At 33.6% G+C, this 17,799-nt stretch overlaps 2 protein-coding genes across 2 annotated transcripts; one reads left to right on the top strand and one right to left on the bottom strand.

Annotated features, from left to right (window-relative positions):
* Nucleotides 1-6,824: 6,824 nt before the first annotated feature.
* Nucleotides 6,825-8,826, bottom strand: LOC135848707 (methionine aminopeptidase 1). The gene is made up of 9 exons (XM_065368673.1): nt 8,574-8,826; nt 8,452-8,503; nt 8,309-8,380; nt 8,052-8,227; nt 7,746-7,968; nt 7,493-7,624; nt 7,267-7,410; nt 7,125-7,190; nt 6,825-7,036 (listed from the first exon to the last, which is right to left on the bottom strand). The coding sequence occupies exons 1-9, from the start codon at nt 8,691-8,693 to the stop codon at nt 6,870-6,872; spliced, it is 1,152 nt and encodes a 383-aa protein (XP_065224745.1). The 5' UTR covers nt 8,694-8,826; the 3' UTR covers nt 6,825-6,869.
* Nucleotides 8,827-9,006: 180 nt separating this feature from the next.
* LOC135848708 (uncharacterized) lies at nt 9,007-9,783 on the top strand. Its single transcript, XM_065368674.1, has 2 exons — nt 9,007-9,253; nt 9,327-9,783. The coding sequence occupies exons 1-2, from the start codon at nt 9,170-9,172 to the stop codon at nt 9,585-9,587; spliced, it is 345 nt and encodes a 114-aa protein (XP_065224746.1). The 5' UTR covers nt 9,007-9,169; the 3' UTR covers nt 9,588-9,783.
* The last annotated feature ends 8,016 nt before the right edge of the window (nt 9,784-17,799 follow it).

Here is a 17,799-nt window from a genome sequence, read left to right as displayed (position 1 = left end):
CCAGGTAAGCTTCTAAGCACAAGTTGCACAGTGTGTGCATAGATGAGGTCAGCTGCACAAGCCTGTGCAGTAAAAAGCAAACATATGTGCAAGTAGTACCCAAATAAAACAGTGCAACTTTTATGCAACTTGAACTCCCCCTATTTTATTATCACATTTTTTTAATCTCTTTCCAAATTTTGATTCCGAGTTTTGACTGATTGTTATTTGTTTGATTTTAATTTTAAAATTTAAATATAAAAATTAAAAATGAGCTCAAACAATGTGAAGGACAGGTTGTCCAAGGGATAGATAGAAGACCTGTGTACACAGAAAACAATATGGTTCTTCTTGTAACATCAAAAATGTTCTTGATTCATGATCGATTGTAGAAAAGTTTAACAGGGACATTCTAGAGCCGTATGTTGGATATGAGCTAAAGGACAAATATAGTATTAGATTAGCTTATTGGTATTACTTAATAGATAAATGTATGAATTCAGTAGATAAGATTATTTATTCATCAGCTGACTAATTTGACAGTTCATTTTATTTAATTATATTTTATTAATAAAATTATTCGGTGACTTACATTTGTGTCAAGTACTATTAAGTTGCCAGCAACTGCCTTATTAAGTTGCATAGTACTTTCATACACATGTATCTCACACATTGCATTTTAGTGCATTTTTATTATGGTACAATGTATCATCCCCTTTATGGCTCTTGTTGCAATATAAATATAGTGTACCAAAACCCAGGTGTATATTTCTCTCTTTCTCTGTTGCGTGTATCCTCTCTCTCCAACACATATAAAACGCCACTGTTCTTACAAACATGATAAGCTGCATTCCTTATCAGCTTTTTTACATTTTATTCTGGGTATCTTCGATGCTGAGCTGATTCCAGTGCTGTGAGAACAAACGAAAACGGGAACGGGAACGCCTAAAGAACGCTACTTTTTAAATTTCCTTCAAAGAACGAACGGACAATCACACAAATCTTCTTGAAGAACGTTCTTACTCAAGAACGGTGACAATAAAATTGCGAGAACGGAACGGGAATGGGAACGGAGTGCTAATTTGGCGTTCTCAGATGTTCTTTCAGGGTCCTCTAATTACCTCCCAAAATTCTGAAAAATAGGGAAAAATAAGCTTTTTCCACAAACTTTTAGTTGTTTTATGGTACAATTGAAGAAAATGAAAAAATTTCCACCAAAAATTGCTTGGCTTGTACCACAGAACACTATTGAGAACGAGAATGGGAACACAGGAACGTGAATTCTGGAAATTTTTTTGAGAACAAGAACGGGAATGGGAACGCTTCTGCTCATGGAGCAGAAGAACTAGGAACAGGATCGAGGTGTTGCATTTGGGAACAATAAGGAACAAAGAACGGCGTTCTTTATAGTGAGAACGAAGAACAGGAACGGGAACGAGCACTTCCGCGTTCTCACAGCACTGGCTGATTCACAGAATTTCTAGGAATAAAACCTCGGCAGACTGACGACTTTGTTTGTCTGCAATAAAATGAACAGCCAATCAAAATTCGTTCCCTTATCGCTTAATTCTTCTTTTCGAAGCAGAAAGAATAAAATTCAGAAAATTAAACTATCATATTGTCATCAAATTAGGTTTGTCAAAGTTGTATGTATTATATCGTTCGGTTGTGTGTTGTTTTATTCAGTTAAAATGGGAAATATTACTTTGAAAATGAATGAAAATTATATGATTCGAATGCCGAGATTGCGGTAATATCCCACAAATAATAATCTGTCGATCTTGAGACTGCCACCCAGCCTATGGATACTGGGGTATAGGCGTGAGAATTTAGATATTATATTCTTGATCAAAGTACCGTGCAAAATTATGGCTATACACCATATAAACGTGAACCAGAACTATCAAAATGTCGCTTTTACTGGTCTACTACATAAATCAAGGAGAATATGTGAGGGCGAATGGGAAAAGGGACCTCCCGACCAAAAAATCAATTTCTGTTTTCTTCGCTAAATTTTCTTGGGGACTCTTTAAAAATCGAGTGGAACCCTCAACAGGCCTCAATTTTCATCATTTCATCGAATTTTTCTACTTTTAAGCGAGGCATGTATAAATTTATTACTTACAAAAGTAGAAAAATGACGCAAAAAATTCGAAAAAAAATGTAAAAATGCATAAAAAATTAAAATTTTACAAAAACTCATTACTTTTAAAAGAAATACGTGAAAAAAAATATAAAAAATTTTTGCCGTCTGCGGGATTCGAACTCACGACCTCTGGCGTGACGAGCCGCCTCTGTACACACGTAGCCACCGGGAGTGTTGTGAGAATCGGCTTTCTAATGATATACAACTAATTTTATTGTGAAATTAACATGAATAACAGGAAAGAACAGAAAAACATCGCCAAAATCAGCCGCAAATCAGATTTTTATTAAAAATGAAATACTAAAAACCTTGAATATACTCAATCTATCAACTTTGAAGTGCATAATTTGGCCAGTAGAGCTTGTTGGAGGACGTGCGTGAATGTTTGGTAGTATGTAGAACCTTCGAAGTTCAAATAGCCATACATAATCTTACAAAATAACAGAGGAAATAACTCAAAACTTTAAACCTCCCCCCCGTAAAATTTTACTTTTGGTCGGGAGGTCCCTTTTCCCATTCGCCCTCACATATCTACAGTTTTTGGAGCTCATTCATGGGGTTAGGTTTTACCCCATCACAGGTAATATGGAAAGGATTCCAAACGGTATGACACTCCTCCAAATAGGAGTAAGCGAGTGTGGAAGAGTGATGGAAATAATGATAAATGGCAGACACCAACAAACTATACTAGAATTACTTCATGAGATGTGTCCAAATTTTATGAACCATCAAATTTGAAATCACACATGTTTCATCACTTTTTCCATTATATTGAATACATTGTGTATTATTATTCTGCTATTCGTAGCAATCCTTTTACTATTTTAGAAAACTGCCTATTTTTGAGGGTTTTTTTTTGGTGTGTCAATTTACTTATATTTTAATAAATTTTTCTTCCTGTTTTAATGACATTTCATTTTATTTTGCCTTTTAAAGAACTTCATGCTATGTAAATATTTTTTTTTGAAAATTATGTAATTTTTCCTTTTAATAATAGGAGATTTCCTTTTTGTTAATGACGATTGTTTTTATGTAAATTTTCAAAAATTTGCCTATTTTTGTTTTGTCCAATTTTTATTTTTATAAGATTTTATTTAAATTTTTGAAGATTATGTGTATGTATTTGATAAGATACAATTATGAGATTTTTAAAGAACTGTAATGACGATTATTTTTTTTATATTTTTGCCTATTTTTAGAAGTATTTTATTGTTCCGTGTAAATTTTAAGATATTTTTAAAATGAAAATTGCATTGCCTCAATCACCTGAATTCCGGCATCGCACCCCTGAATATACTAAGCAGCCTGTGGTAGAAGGGGCCTCGCCGATATCCGATCTCCCATTCAGCACTCCATCACCATACAGTACAACATTGTCCCTCACGTCCGAGGATGAAAAATTGGCCATCAGGATATACACCGAGTTTAGACTCCAACAAATAGCGGGGTTAGGGAGAGTAAATGTTGTGCCAGATTGGCACACTCCCCAAACCACAACGCACCATGAAGAAGAAGAGGACACCGAGGTAGCCCAAATAATGAGTACATATAAATTACATTAAGTTGTACAATTTCAGATTTATTTTACATAATTTTTTTTTGGAAATTTCTCAATTCTGCCTAGATTTCATCAGCTAACTTTGTTTGTAATATGTATAAATCTCTATCTTATTAACACTAATCGGTTCAATTCGTTCATTGCCTAATTTAATCAAAATATTGCATTTACATTTTTATATTTTTGTTTTAATTACTAGCTATGACTCATTACCCAACTTGGATGACCCATGTGACAACCCTGCTTGTCCAGGAGGACCATGCTGCATGGAACAACTTGAATGTATTCTGACTTTGTAAAATTTTAATTTGTTTATCTTGACCTAGATTATATAAAAATTTTTCTCAAGTAGGGAGTTGTTAAGTTGCTTGCCTTACAACTACCTATTTGGTTACCTATGCATTTGGTTATAATGCAATATTTTGCATTTACTTTTTGATATTTTTGTTTTAATTACTGGTCATTGTACCAATCTACTTTCTGTCTTCTCCATAATGTTTTTCATTTACATATCTTCTAGCTTGTGGTCAAACTTCACAACTTTTGTAAAGACTTTTTACCCTATTACAAATGAGACCGCCTACTGCCACTATGTAGGCAAATTCCAAAGGGTAAATTTATGTAAACGTGTGTAATCACGCACACACTAACAAAAATTATATTGTATTCTTCTTTGTTGGAAGTATTTTTGTAGTGGGTGATTTTTATGATTTTTCCTATACCTTTTCCGATGTCTGAGTTTCCTTGTAGTAGTAAATTTCCATTTCTGTGTTTCCTTGTATTGGTGAATGATTGGTAAAGGATAATTTTTCAGGTACAAATATTATCCTCTTTTGAATAAAAGAATAGTTAGTTAGCTGTTGTCTTTTAGTAATCATCATTTTAACCCATTGTAAATACTTGTAGTTTGTGCAACTTAACTCTCTCTCTCTCTCTTCTTTAAAACCAACTTGTATACTTTTTCCTAATTTTGTTTTTTTGTGCAATTATTTAAATTTTAATATGAAAAGTGTGTGATTTTTAATTATTTAAATAATTTTTGCTTTTTGTGACCTCAGACTACTGAACTGCGTTGAACACTACTATCCAATCAGAGGCCACTCATACAATCCATGCCATATGGATTTTCACACTGTGAAGCGCTTCATTCATAAGCGAGACCGAATTTTTATACCCTAAAGCAGTTCACAAAATTAATAATTCGTGGAAGCACTGATAATAATTTTTGCGTAACGTTTGTGAGTACAGACATGATTCTGAACTTCAAAGCTCAGTCAGAACAAAATTATAAAAAAGCAGCTACTACTGTGTCTGTGGAGAGCAGAAATCTGCCTAGGGCATCCAAGCAATATTTAAAAATACAAAAGTTTTCATTACTTTAAATTCCAATCAGATGAACCAGGTGTTATTAAGAAGAAAGAATTGATCAATGATTTGGCAATAATGATGTTCCAGTTACAAAAGCTCCCAGCAATAGACTGGCCCTCTTGTGCCTACACTGCTCCACCATTCATCAAAAACAGCAAATGGTCTAACATTTTCAAGTTGCTAAAATACATTCCATCGAAGCATTTAGACACCTATTTGACTTTTTTGGAAGCACCTGTGGCCAAAGTACTTCACGAATCTAAAGATGAATAATTTTTTAGCTATTATGGACTTACCTAAGTATATTTTATGACTTAAATCGATATTTTCTTAATTTTGTGACAATGATTTTCATTACGAATTACTATTTTAGGACTTGAATTGATTTTTTAAAAATTCTATGACTATGTTTTTCATTGAGAATTACAACTGATACTGAAAAATTGGTTCTTTTTTCGTTTTTCATTGCCTATGTTCGAAAAATAATGCATTTTGATTCGAATTTTTGAAGAAAAAAAAATGGGTTTTTTAAAAACAGCATAAGTCCATCACTTTTGGATTGAAATATAGCGAAATCTAAGCGGTATCAAGTGGTAACAATTACGAAAACGTGTTTGGCATGGTTTTCTCTATCGAATGGTATATTTTGAAGTCAGTTTTTCATGCACAATAAGCCATGAAACAGTTTTTTGTCTCTCCTGAAAAGAAAGGGTGAATGGACTTATGTGGTTTTTGAAATGACTGATTCAATTATTTTACACAAATTGTGTGTAATTTACAAATTTCTAATTTTATTCGCGAATTGTTCGTTTTATTTTTACTGACTTGAGTTGATTTCCTAATTTATTATTAATTCCAAATTTTTGTGTGATATTTTAATTACTCAAGTCTTTTTCTCTTTATTTGACCATTTTTGCGAATTGTATTTTTATTATCCAGTCTTGCAAATTTTATCAAGGTAATTTTACTTGTAAACTTTCACGTGTGTTTGTATTTATTATTTATTAAAATAATAAATCAGTTTAATTTTTTATTCACTTAATTTCTTTTTGGGAACATAACAGCTTTTTTTTATTTTTGCTTGGTTTGTTATGTTTTTTTTACACCGTTGATTTTTGTTAAAGGTCTTTAGGGATTTCAGTTATTACTCATCCAAAATTTTATTTCTAACGTTATTTTTCTCTTGTTTCATTTCTTTTTTTTCTGTTTTTGAAACTCTGTTTCATAGTTCATTAAAACCTATTCTAGTGTTTCAAAATTCAGAAGTTTGTATACAGTGGTCAGATGATTTGCTGTTTCCACGAAAACCTACGACCTACCCTTTTAACATTTCTCAGCATAAATTTTTGTAATAGAAAAATTCTCAGATTCGAGATAAAAAAAACTCCCACACTTAGAAAGCGCCAAAACCACGAATTATCCAGCAACAGTAATGAATAATAATCAGTAATCACATATAGCCATAGGAACATGCAGTCAACTATTCTACCGACTCATTATGCTATAATTAATCAAATCCTTATTATATTATTTCAACAGTCAACATCCGATCGCTCCAAGCAACATTCTGCGGCTCATGGAATTCCACACTAGTCAGCAATAATAAAACACCCGATAACCTCTCGTATCACCAACAATAACCTGGTCTAATGGCCAACCACATTTTTCATCTGCTACATGAAAAATCACTTGAGAATAAACTTAACCTCGTCTAACTCATCTATTCAAGAACCCTGCACTTTTCTCAGCCTCAAAAATTCAAAAAACGATAGCGATCAACCGTAGCAGTATTTATTTCCAGTGACGTGGTCACCAATGTTATAATTTATCGTAAAAATACGGTTGGCCATTTTTTTGTATTCTCTTGGTGAGTACTTCGACTCCAGTATCAGTAACTAATAAAGTTTCTTCGAATTGGGCTGATAATAAACCATCAACGGTAACAGCGGTCCATTTATCGGGCCAGGTATCATCACGCCAATTACCTAACAAGGCGAATGGATCATTTTAATAATGGCGAATTTATTCCGCAATGTTGGCCAAGCTGAAATGTAAAAATTAAAGATTTCTTACCCTGGTTGATCATGGGTTCGATGGTGAAACAGTGACCAGGCTTCATGATACCGACGACTTTGTTTTCTGTGAATAAAACATGTCGGATTAATATCTTGATGATACGAATTCGAACAAAGAAATTGAGAAAATCATTACTTACTCGCATAATGAGGAACACTAGGGGCTGTGTGAAATAATTTATGGATACCGTGACCGCAGTAACTCCTCACTACCGAGAATCCTTTCGACTGAGCGTATTTTTGTATCACATTACCTATTTCGCGGTATTTTTCGCCCGGTTGAACTGCACAAAACAATAGAAAACAACGTTAGATCAAATCACAATCATTTAAATAACGAAGTGACCATGTTCAAAACACACTTACCAGCTTCGATTGCTTTTTGTAAACATTCGTGAGTAGTTTGAACCAATTTTTTGGCAACATCGCTGACGTTTCCGATTAAAAAAGTTTCATTCAGATCTCCATGATATTCTCGATGATATACGGTAATATCCACTAAACATATAAAATGACAAATCATCATTATTTCACAGATAATCGAATATTCACTTGAAAACACACATTTTAATTTTACAGATACATTAAATTTTTGAAAAACTTCGATCTCGTTACTCACCATTACAAATATCACCATCAGCTAACGGTCTCATGTCTGGAATCCCATGACAAATGACTTCATTCACAGACGTACAGCACGACTTAGGGAACTGGTAATAATTTAAAGGCGACGGATAGCACTCTCTATCTACACACGCTTCGTGAACTATTCGATCAATTTCTTCGGTAGTCACATTCACATCGATCATATTAGAAACTTCTTCCAATACTTCGCGACCTAACTAATGACCAAAGTACACAGATTAATAATTCAAACAAATAATACTCGGAATACTTCTTATGTAAATATTGAAACACATCTTACCTTGCACGCTACACGCATGCCTTCGATTTCTTCATCCGAAAGCACTTGAATTTGGGACGATGTTTTGGCTTTTTGCTCCAATAAAGGGATACCTTTGGGATCTTCGGCGTAATCTGGCCTAGATATTTTTTCCGGTACCGTACGTCTCATTGTTTGAGGAAAAGGACGTAATTTACCTGAAACCAAACAACCACGTTATTCAGCATACGTACATATTAATCTCATTGTGAGGCATTCCCGAAGGTAAAATTACTCACCAGTGAATTGATAATAAGGCCAGGGATTATAACTAAGGTAATCATTTGAATTCTTTTCCGTTTCGGCATTTTCTGCGGACAAAATAAACAGTCAGAAAATCGCCAAAACAAAGCACATCGAACTGTAACCGAACTCCACTCACCTATTAACTTATGGATCAACTTATGAGTTTTCCAACTTCCTTTGAAACATGCCTGTGTAAATACACGAAACATTAGTTAAATGAGAAAAACTCTAATCGAAAATATATTCAAGTATTATTACCTGAGAGCAGAAGTACGAGTTCTGGATACCTAATTTCACGCATGTTGGACACTGCAGCTTGGCTGGTAAATTACACTCGGCTGTTTCGCAAGTTCTCGATGCAATCGCTGTATCCGCCATTGTGGGAGTATGTTCGATGAAAAATTGACTAAATTAATTAAAAATAAAATATATTATTCGTTTAAAACATGATCTCCGGCGGTGAAATTGTAAAAATTTTACAAAACCCATGATAAAAAGAAACATCACAGTCACAGATGAAATTATACGGAACTCTCCAGCGACAAAATCATGTTGCAGCGCTCCTAGCGACAAAAAATGAAATCAAGAAATTACTGAGAAAAACTCGATTTCACTAGCGCTTCTGCAGGCAAAAAACTGAACTACATTCGTTTTTATCAAAAACAGCGCTACGAGCGGCCAAAAGTGGAACTAAATGTTATCAAATTCCGGATTTGTTTTTATTTTTCAAAATTTTTTACAGTTTTTGGAAATTTTTCACCGAATTTTAATTAAAATCAATCGATAAACTCTCGTTATTATTTAAAATGCTACATTAATCGATATAGTTCTCCATTTTCCCGATTTTTTCAACCATGAGCGCCGAAAACACCATATTAATAGTTTCCGAAAATGGCGACAATAACAAAAACCAAATCAAAAAAGACGATGTATTCCGCGTACGTATAAAATTCCTCTCACACGTAACCTCCTAAAATAATTATATAATAAATCACGCTTATAATTTCACAGCTTCACGAAGTTAATTGGATGGTAAACGTAACTCCCATGTCGGATTCGCACCGAGACCACATAGAATCCAGAGCTATTCTCCAACTGAAAACTACTAATAAAAATTCTCCACCCGAGACCACCGTGATGGATTTTAAACTAGAAGAACTTAGTAAATTTTTCCAAACGCTCGAAAATATACAAGATAAATTAGACGATTTGGTCGAATCGAACGAAGCGAATAAAATTAACAATAGTAACGGAAATGATGGAAATACCTAATCGTACAGATGAGAGATGAAATTTATGTGATAATCTGCTCTTTCTGCGTCTATTTATAAACTACATATTCATTCGTTTATTAATTCACTCGGCAACGTTTGAAGTGATATCTTTATTATACGTAATCTCCGTTAAAACTTTTATTTTTATGTTTTTAGTTAATCGAATTTCGAATTATATAAGTTTTTGTTATTCACGTCAGTTTTTTTTCTCCTTTTTCAAATCGCTGATACGTCTTTATATTCGAGATTCTTTTATTAATATTCTGCTCGTAAAAATCTGTTTACATTGTTGCATAGATAACGTTGCTTGGTCTTTCCTGAAGAGTATGAAAAGTAATTAATGGTAGGATTAGAGATTTTGTTTGTTTGGTATGGTTCTACTGCAAAGAAAGAAGTCAATTACGAGTACAAAATATTTGAACAAGTTATCTTTATGGTTTCCAACAGGGATAACGAGTACAGACCAAGAGCAGTAAACAGTAATATCACGATAGAGGATGGATGGAAAAATTAGTACGAAATGAATTTTTACACGAGTTGAAATGGAATTGAAACCATAGGAAGGAGTTCTGAATATTGGTCAGAGATGAGATATTCCAGTAGGTAGGGAGTCGAAATTTTCTGAATCGAATTTTCACATAATAAACCATCATTCATAAACACTAATTTTTCCTACTAAATATAATATCAACTTTCAAATCAGGATCGAAATCTTGAAATTTTAAGATTTTTTTCTCGTACCTTACTTTTCTTCAGAAGAGAAAAAAATAAAATCTGATTTTTGGAAAATGATGATAAATTCAGATCTGGTTCATTCCCGTTCATCCCTCCTTCCCCTCCTCCAAGTACCTGTTGATTTGACTGCGGTAGAAAATAGAAATTTTGAATTTTAGCTCTATTTTTTTGGGAAAAAGTTTTAAAAATATGAAGAAATCTAAAAATATGATGGAGGCTTCAGAACGACTCACACAATCATCATTCATCATCAATTTATTCGTAATTCGTAAGGTTCAAAACTGAGTATAAACAAATTTCAAACCTTTTATTTCGATTTGATTGAATTTTCATTTCCTTCCTTCGAAAAAATTCAACTTCCCAAAAATTCATCAAAAATCGAAGAATGAAATTCAGCACCTAAAATGTTGCCTAATCAAAGCACTATTTCTGGATTTTCTATAAGGTTAGTACTCTATTCGGATTCAAAATTACCAACAATATCAGGAATTAAAATTTAGCAAAACTCATTTGCAAAAATTTTTCAAAACTTCACTAAAAAGCCCCTTAAAATGGTATATAAAAAAAAATAAAAATTAGTAAAACCTGAGGATGAAAGCACTCAAAATTTAATTAGGAAAAAAATAAAAATTCAAATGTCCTCGAAATTGCATGCTCTTATCTATTATATAAATGAAAGCCCTGTTTTTTAGACCGCGCATCACTTCTTTATTTATGGACCGATTTTTTCGAATTTTCGATAGGTAGGCGTGAAATTACGCCTAGATCAATCTTAGCTATAAAAATCTCAACTTATTTTGTTCCCAAAAACTACAAATGAGCTTTCAAGTTTTTGTGACGTCACTCAATTTCGAGCTTTCAGTTCATGCTCGAATATTTCTCATTTGCTAAGCATTTGGCATAATCCGAATTATACTTCGCAGACGAGTATTTCTGATTCTTTGGGAAACTAGGTACCTACCTATACGGGTCTGAGAAAAATATAATGTGGCCTCATTTCCAGCGATAAAACTACATATAGGTAGGATATGACTTATAAAAAGCGAAGGGTGGACAATTTCAAAAATTTGTATTTTGAGAGACCTAAAAAAAGAACACAAAGCGAGGGAGGAAAATTTCAAAAATTCGTACTTTGAGAGAACTACAAAAAAAATTGGTTCCATGTCTAGGGATGAAACTATAGAGGTTTTTTGAGAGGAGGAGGGGAGGTCGACTGAAAATTTGCGGACTGATTATTGGGGGGGGGGGCGGGAAATACCAGTTTGGCCTATTGATTAGGAAGTTGAACGAAAAATATATGACATCGAATGTGATTTTAAAGCAGATTAAGAAAATAACCATGGGCTATCGAGAAAATATACGGGGCTGAGAAAAATATAATTTGGCCTAATTTCATAGGGTTGTATAACTATACAGAGGTTTTTTATGGGAAGAGGGACGGGGTTCGACTGACGACTGATATAGGGATATTTGAGAGAACTTTATGAGAAGGGGAGGGGTTCGACTGGACTGATTATAAGAAAGTGAGGTTTTGTGATTATCTATTCGTTATCATTCGTGCAAAAATATTGATTTTTAGGAAATTGAACAAAAAATCTGACAACGAATTTGATTTTCTAAAAAGTAGATTTATAAGATAACCATGTAGCCGAGAGGCCCGCATAAGGATCCATTGCGCTCCCCCCACCACCGATCCGCTGGGGCAACTTTTTTTCTTGAAGAGTTAGTCCTAAGGAACGTTTCTAGCCATTGTCCTAAAAAAAAGTGGCCCTACTTACAAAATGGCGGCCATTTTGATTGACAGATCAGCCAAAATCACAGATTTTGAGTTCCAACATAGGACTTGAATGAAATTTTTTAAAGCGTACAAAGGTACGTATAGATCGAAAGAAGAGGCAAAAATTCATCACCTGTCAAAATTTCAAGTGCTAAAGTGCCATTTTTGTTTTTTTGTGAATTTTGAAAATCAAATTTAGGTAGGCCAAAAGTGATGAAAAAAAACAAAATTTTACCAAATTGACCTAGAAAACTGAAATTTGAGATATACCCTATTTTTGACCTGTTAAATCGATTGGAAACTGTTTCAAACCATTTTGAGTTCTGGAGCCTCCGGCAGATTTTTGAAACTTCAAATTCCCACAAAATTTCAACAAAAGAGTTGAAAAGCCGAAATTTATTCTGCAAACTAATTTTAATACTTTGCGAAGTTGACTGTAGGTGGATTTCCAGTGTCGTTTTTGAAAATTCCTGGAGCCTCCAGCAGATTTTTGAAACTTTAAATTTTCACAAAATTCTATCAAATGGAGATGGAAAGTTGAAATTTACTCTACACTCCAATTTTAACACTCTCTGAAGACGATTTCAGGTGGGTTCAATCCATTTTGGAGAATCCAGCGATTTTTTGAAAATTCTTGGAGTCTCCAGCAGATTTTTTAATTTCCACTAAATTTTATCAAATGCTGTTGGAAGGCCAAACTTTATTCTGCAAAATTTCCGAAACCATTTTTTTGACTTTTACCCACTTTGGGAAAGTGCTGGAGGCCGTGGATGGGGGTCCATCAAAAAACGTTACCAAAAACATACAATACGATACATCACATGCTCTAGGTTTTGTTTTGAAAGTTTTGCCCAAATTTTGGGTGAGGAGGTGTTCCCCCTCTATTAATATCCCACCTTGAAAATTGAATATTTCGAAAAAGCATCTCTTTGGAGGCATGCGCTGCTGAAGTTGAGTAGGTACTTCGAGACAATGTTAAAATAATTGAACCCACTCCACCCAACCCAAGCCCGGGGAGCTGGGATAAAACTGATTGTAGGTTTCTTACTTATTGGGTGGGTAGATATTGTAAAAAAAAATGAGCGAAATTGAAAGATATGACTTTCAAAATAGCATTTTTTTGGTTAAGTTGACATGGAATGATTCTAAAATAACATAGAAAATCAAAAACAGCCTGATTTTTTAAAAGATTATAACGTGAAGCTTTCATTCAGAGTTTTATGTTCAAATAACGTTGGGATCCACTACAGAACTTTGGAAGTTTATTTCAATTTTTTGAAATGAATTAATCTATACCCTTTTTGGAACTGGTCAAATGGGCCCCTTCCATATAGAAGTAAATATCTACAGCTACACAATATATTCATACGACATATGTATAAAAGTTTTATTTTCTGTTTTGAATTTTTTTGGGCCAAATTGTAATTTTTAAAAAAATTTATAGCAATAAGCAAATCGACCCAGGCGAAGCAAGGACAAAAGTTTTTAAGAATTTGATTTCGAGAGACCTAAATTTTTTTTTGTTTGAAAAAAAATTGGTGCGACTCGAGCGAAGAGTGAACAGAAACTTTTAAAAAGTTGTATTCTGAAAGAACTAAAAACCATGTTTTTTATATGCAAGGATTTTTTGGCTTTCAAAATTTTAGGATTTGAAAGATTTTTTTTAGGATGCTGAAAAAGAAATGAGAACAGGCCTAAGTTGAGGGCGAAGAGGCATCAAAACAATGCTTTTGACGCTTTGCACCATAAATGTTGAGGACCCGTCCATAGGACGGGTAATATTTGCTTGTACAATAATAAAAATGCTAATTAAAATTCACCAAAATTCATGAAAAATCCACACAATTGAGAAAAACAAAAAAATTTTAGCAAAAAATGCTTGAAACATTTTGAACATTGTTTAAAATAACAAAAAATCGATTAACCTATATCAAAAAGGATTTAAATTTTAAAAAGTTTTCTAAATTTTTGGCTAATTTTCAAGAATTAAAATTTGGTTAATTTCCTTATTTTTTTCCTTTTTTTCTTTTTTTTAAAATTCAATTGAAGTAGACAGCTTAAATTTCGTTGTTCTTTTTCTCAGTCGTTGAACTTTTTACTCTCAGGTACTGGAAAATCCAACAGATGGAGGCCCAAAATCACTCAAAATCACCACCATTAAACTTTTGTAAACTGACAATCTGCTGGCAGTAAGGACACGTGGGGATGGAAAAGAATAGGAGGAAGAAGAGAGGGAAGGGGGGAGGGAGCAAAATTCCATGAAATTTTTAAAATTAGTCCTCCATTTATTCTCAGCCATTTTGTTATTACGTTGACTTAATCTGAGCTCTCTTCTCCCCCCCCCCCCAAAAAAAAAATCAAAAATTTGAGGATGACATGATTTTTTTTTCCAGATCATTTCAAGTCTCTCACGCCCCAAATTAGAATATTCATTTCAATTCATTAGGAAACCAAGATTCTTGAATTCCTGGTGAAAAAAACAACACCCAATAATAGAATAAAGATCAAGTTTCATTTTGGATTTTTTATGACCTTTTTTTCGAAATTGAAAAATCCACAGATCAACCGGAGGTTCCAGGAGAACTCAAAGGCGTCGTCGAACGATTCAAGATTATAAAAAATTGGCAAATTTAAACGAAGTGGCCAAATTTTTAAAATTTTTAGACTCAATAAAAAAGGTAGGATCTGATCAGAATTTCACCAAATTGACCAAGAAAGCTGAAATTTGGAATACACCCTATTTTCGACATGTCAAATCGATTGGAAACTGTTTCAAACCATTTTGAGCAGTTCTGGAGCCTCCAGCAGATTTTTAGAACTCGAAATTCCCACAAAATTTCATCAAATGGAGTTGGATAATCGAAATTTATTATGCAAACTAATTTCAATACGCTACGAAGTGGACTGCTGATGGATTTCAAGTCGTTTTGGCGCCTCTAGCAACTTTTTGAAAGGTCGTATGGCGTTTTTTGGAAAACTGAAATTTCTAAAAAGTAGCTGGAAGCTTCAAAACTATTTCAAACCACCATTGCGAAGTAAATTTTAGCTTGCCAACTCCATTTGGTAAAATGTTGCAGGAATTTCAAATTTCAAAAAATCTACTAGAGGCTCCAGTAAATTTCAAAAAGTTGCTGGAGGCTTTAAAATGACTTGAACCCACCTGAAGTCGTCTTCAGAGGGTGTTAAAATTGTAGTGTAGAGTAAATTTCAGCTTTCCATCACCATTTGATGAAATTTCGTACAAATTCAAAATTTAAAAAATCTGCTGGAGGCTCCAGTAATTTTCAAAAAATTGCTGGAGGCTCTAAAACGACTTTAAATTTACCTGCAGTACTTCGTAGCGTATTGAAATTAGTTTGCAGAGTAAATTTCAGTTATCCAACTCCATTTGATGAAATGTTGTGGAAATTTCCAGTTTCAAAAATCTGCTGGAGGCTCCAGAACTGCTCAAAACGGTTTGAACCCGTTTCCAATCGATTTGCCATGTCGAAAATGGGGTGTATCCAAAATTTCAGCTCTCTTGGTCAATTTGGTAAAATTTTGATTTTTTCCCTCATTTTTGGCCTAAATTTGATTTTCAAAAATTCACCAAAAATCGAAAAACGCATTTTAGCACTTGAAATTTTGACAGGTGATGAATTTTAGCTTGATCTTTCGATCTACTTCTGTACAGTTTGAAAAATTTTGAGCAAGTCCTATATTGGAACGCAAAATCTGCGATTTCGGCTGACCTGTCAATCAAAATGGCCGCCATTTTGTATGCAGGGCCAATTTTTTTTCTAGTACAAGGGCTAGAAATGTTCCTCAGGACTCCCCCTTTAAGAAAAAAGTTGTTCCAGAGGATCGACGGGAGAGGGGGTGCAAAAGATCCTTAAGCGGGCTCCCCGATTGCACGAGCCCATTTTATTTTCTTTTTCAAAGTTAGAATTTTTAAAAAAATCATTCAAATTCTAAAATTTTGAAATCAAAAAAATCAAACTCCCCACATAGAAAAAAAACAAGCTTTTTCACCCACCAAAACACGAATTTTTGAAAGCTTTTGCCCTCAGTTGGTTCAGACCTGTTTTTTTTGTTTTTTTTTTAAACTGGAAATTTCTAAAAATTTATCAATCAAACTCTGAAATTTTTAAACTAAAAAAAATCAAACTCTTCACATAAGAAACGTTGTGTTTTCACCTATTAAAATTCGGATTTTTGAAAGCTTTTGCCCTCAACTTTTTCGAAATTAGAATTTCTACAAAACCATTAGGTACCTATTCAAATTCTAAAATTTTGAAACCGAAAAAATCAATCTCTTCGCATAAGAAACATCGTGTTTTTATCTATCAAAATACGAATTTTTGAACGATTTTTTTGTTTCTTTTACAAAATAAAAAAAATCCATGTTCAAGGCTCCTAAAAATTGATCAGGGAAAACGAAAAAATGTTTAATATCATGAACTCATGATAAACTATAAGAAGACTTACCCAGGCTATAATGTCAACTCAGGGTGTCTACCAAAATTTAATTCTCAAAAATAGCGACTTTTCGCGACTTTTAGCGACTTTTTTTCGCGACTTTTTTTCAGTTAAAAGTACCCCCCCCCCCCCAAAATTTCCAACGTAAAAATGTTTTTTTCAATAGTTCCCACACCCAATTTTCTAACGAAAAAAATGGGGTTCCAATAAAATTTGCACTTATTGGGTGGTGGGAGGGGGGAGGTTTGGACAACTTTCAATAGTTTCCATGTGACATAAATAGTCATCCAAATTTTCGAGCTTTTCTTTTTCCTTTTCCATCTACTTAACTTTCTTCAGTTCTAAAATTTCAATTTCTTTGATTGTTCTTTTTCTAGTCATTTCAACCACTAATTTTTCTTTTTGTTTAAGCGAGAAGTTCATTCTTTCACTTCAAAACTTTGAAAGTTGAATGATATTTTTTCAGAAATTTCGACGTGTAAAAAGAAAAGAAAACAAGCCCGAGCGAAGCGAGGGCAAAAGCTTTTTAAAATTTGACTTTTGAAAAGTAAAAAAACACGTTTTTCTTCCATCACGGGCCCTTTCTTTATTGTCGGACCCTCCAGAATGAGCGAGTCCTAGGTAACTCTCGACGGTCCTGCTCCTCCAGCAATCTAACAATAATTTCCAAAATATTACAATAGGTACATATTTCTAAAAATACACCTACATGGCCCGTACGAACCGAGCCAACTGAGGGCAAAAGCACTGGTAACACGAAAATTCACAATTCTCCAGAAGTGAAAAAATATCATTTTTAATGTGAGAAGTCAATTTTTCTATCATCAAGACTCAACGTTTGGCTAAAAGAAAACAAAATAATATGCCCGAGCGAAGCGAGGGCGAAAGCTTTTGAAATTTTGAATTTTTATGATTATTTAAAATGCTAATTTGGCATCAGTAGCATTAACATTGAATAATAATACGAAAAGTTTTTAAAATTTGAAGTTTGGACAATTTATAGCGACTTTTTGGTATTTTTAGCGAAAATCGCGACCTTTTAGAGACTTTAGCGCCCTATTTTCAAAATCGCGACTTTTCGCGACTTTTAACGCTATAGCGACCTGGTAGACACCCTGCAACTACAAATAGCAGAATTTGTTCTCTCATCTTTCGTTTTATTCGGAAAAGGTGGTATTTTTTTCTCATATCAATCAGCGAATTTTTGGTTGCAACTCTCCCCCCCCACTCCAACAAAACG

The sequence above is a fragment of the Planococcus citri genome, chromosome 5 (genome assembly GCF_950023065.1).
Source record: "Planococcus citri chromosome 5, ihPlaCitr1.1, whole genome shotgun sequence".
Classification (NCBI taxonomy): Eukaryota; Metazoa; Arthropoda; class Insecta; order Hemiptera; family Pseudococcidae; genus Planococcus; species Planococcus citri.
This window is presented reverse-complemented; position numbering and strand designations above follow the sequence as displayed.